The sequence below is a fragment of the Mytilus californianus genome, unplaced genomic scaffold, assembly GCF_021869535.1.
Source record: "Mytilus californianus isolate M0D057914Y unplaced genomic scaffold, xbMytCali1.0.p SCAF_17, whole genome shotgun sequence".
In the NCBI taxonomy this organism is placed as follows: Eukaryota; Metazoa; Mollusca; class Bivalvia; order Mytilida; family Mytilidae; genus Mytilus; species Mytilus californianus.
The window spans coordinates 870,539-884,886 of record NW_026262659.1 but is presented as its reverse complement, the minus strand read 5'-3'; the positions used below and the strand labels follow the sequence as shown (position 1 = coordinate 884,886).

The 14,348-nt window shown below is 34.1% G+C and overlaps 1 protein-coding gene across 1 annotated transcript in view; it reads left to right on the top strand.

Annotated features, from left to right (window-relative positions):
* The window catches only part of LOC127726441 (uncharacterized), a 30,467-nt gene continuing 16,119 nt past the window's right edge, over positions 1–14,348 (top strand). Inside the window, exons 1-4 of the mRNA XM_052233818.1 lie at positions 1–112; positions 4,062–4,165; positions 5,842–5,957; positions 9,262–9,486. Coding sequence (XP_052089778.1) covers positions 4,075–4,165; positions 5,842–5,957; positions 9,262–9,486 — 432 coding nt within the window. The 5' untranslated portion in view covers positions 1–112; positions 4,062–4,074. The remainder of the gene's footprint in view (positions 113–4,061; positions 4,166–5,841; positions 5,958–9,261; positions 9,487–14,348) is intronic.

Sequence of the window (14,348 nt, the reverse complement as noted above, 5' to 3'; positions counted from 1 at the left end):
TACATTGTACTTTCGATTTCAACAAACAAAAAACAACAAAATCAAGACGACAAGAAAATTCGTCAAAAAGAAAGATGTATAATTGTAAAAACATCATTAGGAAGGAATACCAGTAAGATTACTTACTTTCTGTTTTTATTGGAAACATTTCAAACTTATTTCGCAAGTCTATCAATGTCTATATTTTGTAGTTTCACTTTCAATTTGGCTATACAAATAAGATGTGATATGATTGTCTGCTTAACTCATTTTATTTCAAAAAGAAAAGCTATTAGGTATAGGTTTTTGTCATTGTGAATTGATTTTGAATTATTGTTCAGTTGGTAACAGTATAACTATTATATTTTTACACTTTAAGGTCAATCCATGATGTCAGAGGTTGAACTTAATTAAAGTAATTTACTAATTTTAGTAAAGCTAATGTTGCTCTGACTTTCAGTTTTGATAAAATGTGAATACAGAAACTTTTGTTAATCTAACTTAACTGTTATTTAACCTTTGGTAAAGTTTGAAATTATTTGTGATTATATTATTTGTTAATCATGTAAACAAAAATTGTTTTGAGAGAAATGTTGCATGGTGATTGATGATGAGGCCTTTTGTAACTTATTGTAAATCATTTTTAAGCTTGTCACTCATTCATTCCAAATTTCTCCTTTTAAGTCAATATTAATAGTGTGTTCAATTACAGTCATTGACAGTAAATCAAAAGAGAGACGATATATAACGCGAAAGATACCAAAGGGACATTCAAATTTTTTACTCATAAGTCAAAAATAAGCAGACAATGCCATGGCTAAAAAAGAAAAAGACAAACAGACAAGCAATAGTTCACAAAACACAACATAGAAAACTAAAGACTGAGCAACACGAACCCCACCAAAAACTGGGGGTGATCTTCAGGTGCTCCCGTTGTGTTGCTCATGTCAGTACAAACCCTGTAATAAGTCTAATTCAGTAGGTCACATTCTTGGAAAAAGGGACGGGATTGTAGTTACGACATTTGGAACATATCGATCCGCTATCATCTGTGAAACGGATATTCCATAACTGTCAAACAACTGGTGATGGCGAATTTTCGAAGGGATGATTTTAACTTCACCACTTGGAACTCTTGGTTTAATAGCTTCCTTGGGAGAAGCAATCCCTATCAAGGAAATCATGACAGGAAATACAAGCCCTGAAATATCTTATCAACTAGGAGATATACATGGGATAGATGCGTTCAACATTATTAAAAGTCACCAAATTTTTTATTATTTAGTGAGAGAACATCATCTATTATAGCAGAAAGTACAGTTAAATGATACTGCTAACTTCTTTTCTTTCTTCCTAAGAAGTTCCTGTATGAAGTCAGCCGCATATGAATAAAGGAACAAGTCGGCAAGAAGAGGGGCACAGTGGGTTCCCATGGGAATGACGATTGTTTGTTGAAAAACATGTCCTCCAAACGTAACAAATATGTTGGAAATCAAGCATCTTGATAGTGTCAGTTTCAGAGAATTGTTTGTTTGAATCAGAGTGATTTTTTACGAAGTAGGATTTATCCCTCCCTAAGACCAGATACTTGTATCTACGTTGGCCATTCTTTTTTTATGAAACAAAGAAGGAACAACTCTTTTAAGTTGTCTTTTAGTTTGGATTAGGGAATACTTAAGATGAAAGAGTCTTAGACTGTATGTTACTCTAACAGATCTTTGATTTTTATAGTATCAACATCTGATACACGACACTTCTGGAATATGCAGTTTCACAATAACTTTGAAACCGACTTTGATTGCTGATAAACAATTTTGCAACAATTGGATCAAAACGTCATATACATGTAGGGTGAAGGTTGGCGCCTATTAAAAGGTTTAAACCCGCTGCATTTGTTTGCACCTGTCCTAAGTCAGGAACCTGATGTTCAGTGGTTGTTGTTTGTTGATGTGGTTCATAAGTGTTTCTCGTTTCTCGCTTTTTTATAAAGATTAGACCGTTGGATTTCCTGTTTGAATGGTTTTACACTAGTCATTTTTGGGGCCCTTTTTAGCTTGCTGTTCGGTGTGAGCCAAGGCTCTGTGTTGAAGGCAGTACTTTGACCTATAATGGTTTACTTTTACAAATTGTGACTTGGATGGAGAGTTGTCTCATTGGCACTCATACCACATCTTCTTATATCTATCTAAGGTCTTATAAATATGTATTTGCAGTTTGCATACACAACTATAAATCCAACCTTCTTCATTGGACAGTGCAACAAAGATCAACTCCTACTTTTCTGCCAGAAACAAATACAATAATTACATTGTCATAATCATTTAACTTCTTCCAAACCTGCATAGGTTATTGTAAGTTGTCATTTATATGCCGGTTATTCAGTATGCACCACATTTTTTATGTTATTTCTTCATAGACAAAAAAAAATATTACAGTCATTCCTTAAATAATCCAAAATAAATTAACACCTACCCCAAAACCTCTATTTTGATGTGATTTAATCCAAATTTGAATCGTAGAAGTAATGTAATAACCTTCAGTTTGAACGTTGTCATTTGGATGACGTCACATTTAGCCATGACTTTTATTCCCCATAATCATTCATGAACTTTCGCGGAATTTTATTTTATTTCAAATTTAAAGATGTTCTTCAAGTTCTAACGTATGATTTCTTTTTGTAATGCATTAGAATGGGAATAACAGTACTGTAGTTGAAGAGTTGCCGTACCCAATTGGGATTTTATGGTCACTACACGTCGCCAGTAAAACTGCATTTGCGACCATCAAATTGCCAATTTACAGTACTGTTATTCCTTAATTTGTCTTCATCTAGAGAGCATCAATCCAAAAGACTGCTGTCTTTGTCCCACATTTATATTATAATAGAAATAGTTCATAGGGGTGTGAATTATTACTTTGTATTGTGCACTGAGAAAGGCAGAACATAATGTTTATTGTAATCTCTCTAGGGGTCTCATTGGGGGGGTCTGATCCTGGATCCCGCTTATTGTTTTGTCAGAATCCTGTATCCTGCTTCTCGTTGACATAATAGCGCATGTAATTTCCCGTGTCCCGCCCGACTTCGTTTACCGTTTTCACGCTAAATTATTTGACTTTCACGTGTCACGCTTAAAAAAAATTGGCCAATCCCGCATCACACTTAGACCCCAATGAGACCCACGTGGAGATTGCCTTGGTGAACTTGTGCCAGATATAAAAATAAGAAGATGTAGTAGGATTACCAATGAGACAACTCTCCTCTCTCACAAGCAAAAAACCCTAACCGTAAAATATATGGACATACACCACAGGCATGCAGGGACACATCCAACTGCATCCACACAGCAAGAGCAACAAACCCTGAAGTAAATATAAAAATTAAAAAGATATGGTAGGATTGCCAATGGGACAACTCTCTTCTCTCACAAGCAAAAAACCCTAACCGTAAAATATATGGGCATACACCACAGGCATGCAGGGACACATCCAACTGCATCCACACAGCACGAGCAACAAACCCTAAAGTAAATATAAAAATAAGAAGATGTGGTAGGATTGCCAATGGGACAACTCTCAATGCTTATCCAGATGCTTATCTTGAGTGCAGGATACATTGAGTTTGATTGCCAGCTGCTAGGTCAAATGAATAAAAAAGAAATAAAATTGGTATTATAGATGCTTCCTCACTATAAATAGAAGACAATTAGGAGTAAGAGTAATTTTGGTCAGCTAAGAATGCATTTAACCCTAACCCTAACCCTAACCTTAACCCTAACCCTAATATTTCTGGGTTTCTTTGCGAGCTAGCAACAGTTAAAATCAAAACAGCAATTTCAAAATTTGACAAATGACAATAAAATTATTTCTTGATTTGAGGTCAAATGAGAAGGTTGGTTTGGCAACCAAAAATGTTATAGTAGATTTTTATCCACTGCATCCATGTCTGAAAAGCAAATATATGACTCTTATCACAAAAAAAGTCTTGCAAGTAAAAGTATGTGTTAAAAGTACTTGAATTGATGATAGATTTTTCAAAATATGAGCATGGAATTTCCATGATAATTAGCTTTATCATATTTCAGCTAGAAATACATAATGGGGGATGTTTTTAGTAAGAAGGAAGAGAAATCTCCAACAAGAAACCCGACACAGGGAGCCAAGAACACCAACCTACGTATAAATAAAGGTAACAAAGACATGTATTCTAACCATAATAACATGTTTAAGTGGGTGAAAAATCAATAAGTTCATCATAGAACGATTGTTTTACAACAACCTCTTTTTCAGCTATCAATCATCAAACAACCAGTGTGATCTTTTGCCCTTTATTGATATCTTGCATCCCATATATCTGTTAATTTTGCATTTTGTTCATTTTCACTAAAACAGTTCATTTTGTTCTAATAAACAAAAAATATGGTCATTAGAATTAATTCTAAGAATTTTATTCAGTTTATTTTCTTTTTTATACCCCTGCAAAGAAACATATATTTAGGGTATAAAAGGAATCACTCTGTCCATCCTTTTTATCTGTCTGTCTCTCCATGTGCAACTCCTAAACTGCTAGATGGATATTGATCATCAACAATTGTAGATCTCTGTCTTGATGTGCAAAATTCTGGTCCAACATGATAAAGGGGAGATAATCAAAATCCTGGTCCAACATGATAAAGGGGAGTTAATCAAAATTCTGGTTCAACATGATAAAGGGGAGATAATTTAAATTCTGGTCCAACATGATAAAGGGGAGATAATCAAAATCCTGGTCCAACATGATAAAGGGGAGATAATCAAAATTCTGGTCCAACATGTTAAAGGGGAGGTAAACAAATTGATAATGTCAATATAATAATAATCATGCTGGTTGTTGGTAACCTTTGGGAGTTCACTCACATTTCTAGTTTTTCTCCACCAGAGTCCAAATGCCTTAGAAAATCAACAGGTCAACGTACAGCTTTCAACAATGAGCAAAAACCCACACCGCACAGCAAGCTATAAAGGGCCCGAAATGACAAATGTAAAACAATTCATACAAGAATACTAAAGGCCCGATGTATATAGCTGTTTTAGAATGGAAAAAGATTGTGAGGAGGTATCTTAACACAAAACAAAACCCCTTGAATATGAGGAAATACAGATGTATTTAATATAATAGAAAAAACAAAGGATATGGGATATCCATCCATGACACAAAATCAGTACATGCACAGCAAAAACACACACAAAGCAAAGGAACAGGGCTTTTATTGCTGTTCTTCAACTCAAAGTAACAGTGAGGCCTTCAACACAGAGCAAAACAACTCTCATCTCACTGCAAGTTTAAGACTGCTTCTAGCATCGGCTTGAGTGGAATTCTTTGCAAAAATAATTTGAGTAGACTTTTATATATATATCAAAGGAACCATATTGTAGTTGACAATTGTTTGAAGGACTCCAGCAATAAACTTTAGAAATCAAATTTTCAATCACCATGAGAAAAAGAATATCTTCCCATAAATATAATTGCAACCATTTTTTTGTAAATTTTCTTTTGTTTTAGTAGTTCTGTTTCTGTACAGGTGTAGACCCAGTTTTGTAGAGGAGAAAATTGATGCATATCCAAGATTTCCTATATATATATGTAGGAGAAAGTACACTCTTCTGAAAGAGTAATAAATTCATACATTTAAATTGAATTGTTTCACACACTAGGTAATTTATATCTTACTATAGCATAAGTCTTTTTTTTTCATATTTGAAGGCCATACTATAACTTGTGGTTGTTTAGATAATCAAATATTGCTTTTGGTTAAAAGTTCTCTCATTGGCAATCATACCACGTCTTTTTGATGCTCCTTAATTTTGATTTGTTTTTATTACCAGCTATATCAAAGTCTACACCAGACTTATTGGAGGATCAAAAACCCAGACGGAGAAAGTTTGTAAAGATTGGAAACATCAAAGTTAGCATAATACAGGGAAAGATAGCTGAAGAGAACGTAAGAGTTATCTACCTTGTGCATCTTTTCTCGTCTGCAATAGATTAGGCAAAGCAAGATATATGATAATTTACTAATTTTACAGTAACTTAAGAATTTTGAAAGATTACACTGTTCAAATGTTATTTTTATTCCCCCGCTGTAGCGGTGGGGGCATTAAGTTTTACCCTTGTCAATTGCAAAATTTTTAGTTTCCGTTCTCTAACTTAAGTTTGCCTCAACCAAATTTTATGAAACTTATACACAATGCTTATTACCACAAAACACAGATCAAAGTTGAATTTTGGTGGCGTCACTTTAACCGTTCTAAAGTTATGCCCCTTTATAAGGACAAAAAAAAATATATGTCTGTTTACGGTTACCTGACCAACCCTACTTTTGAGTGCCAACCCTAAGTCATTTTATTCCATTGTAAAGTGAAAAATAAACTGAACTCGTATCAAAAGCGAAGTTAGTGTTGCCAATAATATAAATCAATTGCCTGATACATCCCAATGTTCACAATCGTGAATATGACAGCTGTTTTAAGGAAATTCGCGACTCGTGTGATGAAATAAACACTTTGCCGCCATTTTTTTCCAACCAATAACCAAGGGAAATAATCCAATCATTAAAATAACAGGTTAAATCGGCCCGTGATCAACTCGGACCACTACAAGACAAAACCGCATGACTCAAAATCAAGTCACAAAAAATAAAATGGAAATACCGACCTACCTACCCTATTTTTTAAAAGTATGTAACCTTAAACAGACATATATTTTATTTTGGCCTAAACGGAAAAATTGCAAAATTTTTATTTTCTTCTAAATATCAAGTAATTTTTAAAATTTGAGTTATCTTCCTTTGTCCATGATTATAGTTGAATAAACTACAATCAATGCTTTATACAATGCAATGTTTAATTTTGACTTCCACTGATAAAACATAGATCAAGTTGAATTTGGGTAGTGTCACTTTAACCATTATTGAGTTATGCCCCTTTATAAATCAAAAGATTGCAAAATTTTTAGTTTCCATTCTGTAACTTAAGTTTGCCCCAACCAAACATTATGAAACCTAAACACAATATTCATTACCACAAAACTAAGATCAAGTACAAATTTTTTGTTTCCGTTCTCTAACTTAAGTTTGCCTCTACCAAATGTTATGAAACTTATACACAATGCTTATTACTGCATAATACAGATTAAGTACGAAATTAGGTGGCGACACTTTTACCATTCTTGAGTTATGTCCCTTTATAAACATAAAAATTGCTGAATTTTTTAGTTTGTCTCAACCAAATGTTATAAAACTTATACACAACCGTTCTAGAGTTATGTGTGTTTACAAATAGAAAAATTGCTGAATTTTCAGTTTCTGTTCTCTAACTTTAGTTTGCCTCAACCAAATTTTATGAAACTTATACACATTACTTATTACCACAAAACACAGATCAAGGTTGAATTTTGGTGGCGTCACTTTAACCGTTCTAGAGTTATGCCCCTTTATAAATGGAAAAATTGCAAAATTTTTATTTTCTTCTAAATATCAAGTAATTTTTAAAATTGGAGTTATCTTCCTTTGTCCATGATTATAGTTGAATCAACTACAATCAATGCTTTATACAATGCAATGTTTAATTTTGACTTCCACTGATAAAACACAGATCAAGTTGAATTTGGGTAGTGTCACTTTACCGTTAAAAGGCTTGTATAGTCCGCGGTTTTATTCTCCAAAATTAACCCTGACAGCAGGGCTGCGGACTATAGAGTACAATAAGCAAGAAATAAGAGTGAAAATTTCAATTTCGCGATGTGGTTTGTTTACGTTCCGCCATGTTTGTTATTGACATTATAGACGGCGCTCTTTTCATTTTTCAAACCAATAATTTTACCCAATCCATATTAATAAGTTATTTTTATTCAATATCAAATTAATACTGATAAATTTAAAAATTAAATGCTTCATTGCAAAATTCACGTTTCTTTTCAATGCATTGCTTAATATAAACTGGTATCTGCTTGAATGAAATCGTACAAAAAAGGTAAAAAAAGACAACCGTAAACCAGCTTACGATGTGTAAACTACAAAACATAATCAGTTATTATTCGTTCCGTTTTGATGTTTCCTATTGACAAATGTGTTTTGTATTAGCTAAGACCCTTCAAACATTAATGTGATAGATATATTAAACACTGTTTTACATAAGGACGGAACTGTTTTACTTTCAAAGTCGTATTATAGTGATATCTATTATGTATGGATTTCGACTCTCACCGGGTTTTTTCATCTTTTACACATGCTTTTCAAACTTCCGGTTTAACATACACAAGTTTCTAAATTGTTTTTATGTGTGATTTAGACTTATTTTAACCAGCGTGAAGTGTTTTAGAACCATTTACAAGCAGTTTCAGCTTCTTTTTGGTGATGGAAAATAGGGTTTTCCAAGAAATACTGCAAACGACCACACGATTTAAAATTACCGGAGTTACGTTAGACCTTTTCTAACAGTTACAAAAAGTTTTTTTACCTGAAATTTCGTGGGGAGAAGGGGGTGCGGACTATGTACCAGTGCGAACTATACAAGCCCGATTACGGTAACCATTATTGAGTTATGCCCCTTTATAAATCGAAAGATTGCAAAATTTTTAGTTTCCATTCTGTAACTTAAGTTTGCCCCAACCAAACATTATGAAACCTAAACACAATATTCATTACCACAAAACTAAGATCAAGTACAAATTTTTTGTTTCCGTTCTCTAACTTAAGTTTGCCTCTTCCAAATGTTATGAAACTTATACACAATGCTTATTACTGCGTAATACAGATTAAGTACGAAATTTGGTGGCGACACTTTTACCATTCTTGAGTTATGTCCCTTTATAAACATAAAAATTGCTGAATTATTTAGTTTGTCTCAACCAAATGTTATAAAACTTATACACAACCGTTCTAGAGTTATGTGTGTTTACAAATAGAAAAATTACTTAATTTTCAGTTTCTGTTCTCTACTTAAGTTAGCCTCAACCAAATGTTATGAGACTTACACACAATGCTTATTACCACAAAACTCAGATCAAGTTCAAATTTGGGTAGCGTAACTATTTAATTACGGTTCTTCAGTTATGTCCCTTTATAACTATATGTTATGCAAGCGGGGGCATCATCTGTGTCCACATGTGGACACTATCCACATTTATTTTTTTTTCGTTCTATTTTATTTGTGTTTTGTAACATTTGTAAATAGTAATTATTCAACTATTCTCTGATGGTTATTCCGTGAAGTACATTTTTGTATCTATCAAATTTTTATTTGTAGGCAGATGTAATTGTAAACAGTGTGAACAGTGACCTTGACCTTGAAACAGGTCGTGGGTCAAAGGCTTTAGTAGAAAGTGGTGGTGATGCAATTCAGAAAGAATGTCAAGAGAACTATCCAGGGGGGATAACTGAAAATGAAGTGGCTGTTACTAATGGTGGAAATCTAAAATGTCGTAAAGTGTATCATGTGACCTTACCTAAATGGGAAGACAACAACAAACAGGTAATAAATGACTTTTAGGTTAAGTCAAAATAGGATTAATGTCATGAAAGTACTTGTTTTTAGGGAATGTAAGTTTTGAAAAGGAGTTGGGGGTGGGAGGGAGGTATGAGACCCCTTGGAAGATTTGCTAATAAATCTTTTTCGATCCTTACTCTTATGTATATAAAACTAATGTGGTCCTAGTGCTAAAGAAGAAAATATGTATTTGATTAAACATGAACGCACATGAAAAGCTGTATGTTTTAAAAAAGTAATTAGTTTGTAGAAAAAAATTGATTCAATAGCAAATTGGATTTTTTTATCAGGCAAGTGTTTCAAGCTCTTAGGAGCCCCAGTTTTTTGGAAAGTTTGCTATAGCTTGCTATAGCAAAAACTTTCCTAAGGCATCGGCCTCAAACCGGAAGTGACAGACTATCTTACTTTAGGATGTGTGTTCTACTCCTAGATAATGTAGTACTGGTGTTTGACAACTAATTCTAGGAAGATGCTTTTTGAAATTTTGAGTTACTTCTATTTTGATTAGCTTACAGTTTGAATTAAAATGTACTGGATGTTCATCGATAATTCAAATAATTCAACTTCATTTTGAAAATGGCTATCACAAACACTACTTTGCGGATCTGCGCTGCGCGGAAAGTAAAATCAATACACATCTACACTAGACAGCAGTTTCTACGTTATGCTTTTATCGGTATTCCCCAGACATGCGTGAGATCCATATCAACGGGAGTACTATAATCCTGGTTTCTGGGGTTTCCTCCTGTCCTCCTGTTGAAGAGAAAATAAATACCGTGTTTAAAATATTTCATGAATGAACATTTTTCTATGCTTACTACGATTTTTACAATGTTTATTAAAGACGTAAAGCCAGAGTGTATCGAACGTATCCCGGTATCTCATCTCGACCTTCAACAAACTCGGACTATAATAAACTCGGCCTATTACATAATCGGCATCAGAAAATCGGACTATAACAAAATTCGTAATTATACTACTTGCTATTAAGTCTCCCAAACTTAGACTTATTGTTTTGCTCAGTTCTTATTATTTTTCTTCTTGAGGTCTATTGAGGGGTATTTTGAGGGGCCAACAGAAGGGAGGGATTTACTATAGAACCCTATGGGATTCTTTTTTTTTTAATTTTCAAATGACTATAATGTCAAAACAGTAATTGATAGACACACACGGTTTTCAGTAATGATCACAGAATCTTAAATCAAATCAAATCAAATATAGCGGGAGTCCCTCTGGATCAGCCCCCCCCCCCTCCTGTTTGAGAACTTGTAAACGGTTGAGATCGCCACCCCTAACCCATATATATTATTGTATGGGACAATAAAACAAGTCAAATGAAATATAGGGGGAGTCCCTGGGTGTAACCCACCCATCCTGTTTTGAGAACTTGTAAACAGTCAAGATCCCCACCCCAAAACCATATATATTCTTGTACGGGACAATAAAACAAATCAAATGAAATAAAAGCAAGTCCCCTGGGGTCACTCCCACCCGCTTCCTGTTTAAGAACTTGTAAATGGTCGAGATCCCCACCCATAAACCATATATATTCTTGTATGGGACAATAAAACAAATCAAATGAAATATAGAGGAAGTCCACAGGAGTCACTCCACCCCCCTTCTTTTTGAAAACTTGTAAATGGTCGAGATCCCCACCCTTAAACCATAATATTCTTGTATGGGACAATAAAACAAGTCAAATGAAATATAGGGGGAGTCCCCGGGTGTCACCCCCACCCCATCCTGTTTTGAAAACTTGTAAAGGGTCAAGATCCCCACCCCGAAACCATATATATTCTTGTACGGGACAATAAAACAAATCAAATGAAATAAAAGGCGAGTCCCCTGGGGTCACTCCCACCCCCTTCTTTTTGAAAACTTGTAAACAGTCGAGATCCCCACCCGTAAACCATATATATTCTTGTATGGGACAATAAAACAAATCAAATGAAATATAGAGGAAGTCCCTGGGTGTCACCCCCACCCCATCCTGTTTTGAGAACTTTTAAACGGTCAAGATCCCAACCCCGAAACCATATATATTCTTGTATGGGACAATAAAACAAATCAAATGAAATAAAAGGCGAATCCCCTGGGGTCACTCCCACCCCCTTCCTGGGAATGACTAATTATGGGAGCTTTGTTTGGGAGACTTCGTAAAAGCATCATGTTACAATTATTTCTTGTATTAAGTAATTTTTCTTTGATTCACTGATTTGACTCAAATTCTCATATTTGTTATATAACAATGTAAAACATTTATCCAAATTATAAAAAATCTAAAGTAAACAATTCACAGGGCATAGGGTCGATAATATGTAGCTTCGTTTTGTGTGTATTTTAGTCTAAACGCCATCTAATTAACTGTCGAGTTGACCTCCCGAAAACCACTGATGCCCATATAAGGGATACAAACATAAATAAAGATATAAATAGATAGCGCAACTCGTGCAATCGGATTCTTCTAGGTCTACCGGTATGTAATTTCATTTATAGATTAAAAATATAGGTTAATCATCATTTTTACCTGTATAAGAATGATTTTTTTGAGGATCGAATCAGTCAATTAAATGAATTACCTTTGTTTACTTTCAATGTTGACATTATTTTCCTTTAAATAATCAAACATGCACACAGTTCATGGGTTATCCAACTCTATCTAAGGGGTTAAATTGAAGTTCACATGAATACGGATTCAATGAGGTCGAATTATTCACTTGCAAGTGAATAATTCATCATCAATATTTATTTGCTTATTTTGACAAAAATTAGACAATACTGGCTGCTAAAAGCAAATTATTATTTCACTATTCCACTTTCATTAATGATTGAACCAAAAAAAATCATATTTTAGGCCACACCAATTTGATTAATAGTTCTTTGGATTTTCCCGCTCCTGTTTTGGAGAAATTGACTTTTCAAAAAAAAAAAATAATTACCGCTTCCGCCAATTTTTGGGCCGCATGCCGCTCCAAAATTAGTTTATCCTTGACATTTTTTTTTCTCGTGTATATATTGCTCCGAGCGATTCAAACGCACGTGTGATAAATCGATTGTAAATAAAAGGTCAAAAATCGGGATGCCAACTGAAGTTGTGTCAGATCATTGCCGAGGACACGTAGTTATTAAACACACAGTTATTTGAAATGCATTTCGTTTTACCTGTTCTAGTAGACAAAAATAAAAAAATCTTTCGTTAGATGACCACGATCACATCAGTACTTGTTAGAACCATTGTCATCCCCGATCATTGTTTCAACAGACATAGTCCGAGATTACTCCTACGTCCAACAGCTGTTTGCCAAACAAGATGGAGGGAGGGTCTTTGTCCCACGGCCCCAGTTGTCGGGCAAAACAGCCGTTGGACGTCAGAGTAATCTCGGACTACAACAGACATAGATATCTAGAGCTATCTGTCTTGGATGAAATTAATATTAAATTCACATGAATTTTTGAAAAATGACAGATTTATCTTATTTTAATGAAAACTCCATATCCCCTTGTTAGTCTATCGACATGCAATCAGAACTCTTTTGTAAGGGAAAATTTAAGAGTTCCAACATTCGAGACCAAAGTGGTGGTATTGGGATTGGCATGCTAATAATAATTAGGGATGTGTTATTGGTGCAACCACTTCCAGTTTGAAATACATTGCAGGTTTCAGGGGCAAAAGGAAAAAGTATTTTGCTAAGTCAGAATAATGCATGTGAATGTGGTTAAATGTATTTTAAGGGAATAGATATAGGAAGATGTGGTATGAGTGCCAATGAGACAACTCTCCATCCAAGTAACAATTTATAAAAGTAAACCATTATAGGTCAAGGTACGGCCTTCAACACGGAGCCTTGGCTCACACCGAACAGCAAGCTATAAAGGGCCCCAAAAATTACTAGTGTAAAACCATTCAAACAGGAAAACCAGAGGTCTAATCTATATAAACACAATAAAACGAGAAACACGTATATACTACATAAACAGACGACAACTACTGTACATCAGATTCCTGACTAAGGACAGGTGCAAACATTTGTAGTGGGATTAAATGTTTTAATACATTGAGATCTGCATGCATAGCAATATAATTATCTTACTCAGGATGTTGTTGAAATATTCATCACACTCATTTTGTTGATCCTATTATGGATAAATAGCTCCAACTGGATGTCAAGCAGCCAATAAAAAATCATTACCATATAATGAAAACAACTATATCAAAAGATATTTAATATTTTTCATGGGCATTTTTTTGGAATACATACACATATTTTAATTGTATTCAACACATTTCATTTACCTAACTAACATAATTCCTCTTGCTAAACTGTATCTGATATGCTTCCTTAATATATACACATGTATGAATTTAAATGAAAATTCACGCAGTCAAAGCGTATTTGACAAAAATAATCAAAATTATACTAAACAAAAGCGAACCAAAAAGTTGGGTATGGTACAGACTGTACTACAGGCACAAATACACCAACTTATATGCATAAGAGCATGTTTATCCTCCTTTTTCTTTGAAGTAACCCAGTTATAACATGTACAAATATTCTAAATCGCACAATTTAAAAAAAAAATTATACCGCTCGCTCCACTTGTAGAGCACCCGCCTCAACAAAACTCATTTTCAAGAAATAAATACAATCAAAAATATTTCGCTCGCTCGCCCCATAATTTTTGGAGCTTTTGTCCGAAGAACTAAAAATCAAATTGGTATGGCCTTATAATTTTTTTATATCTCGTAGCTAGTGCCCCTTTAAAGTCAGAAAAAAAGTTAAACACCCAATCTACACATTTACAACCTATTTGAAATATTACACATCTACCTTGCAAACTTTCCTCAA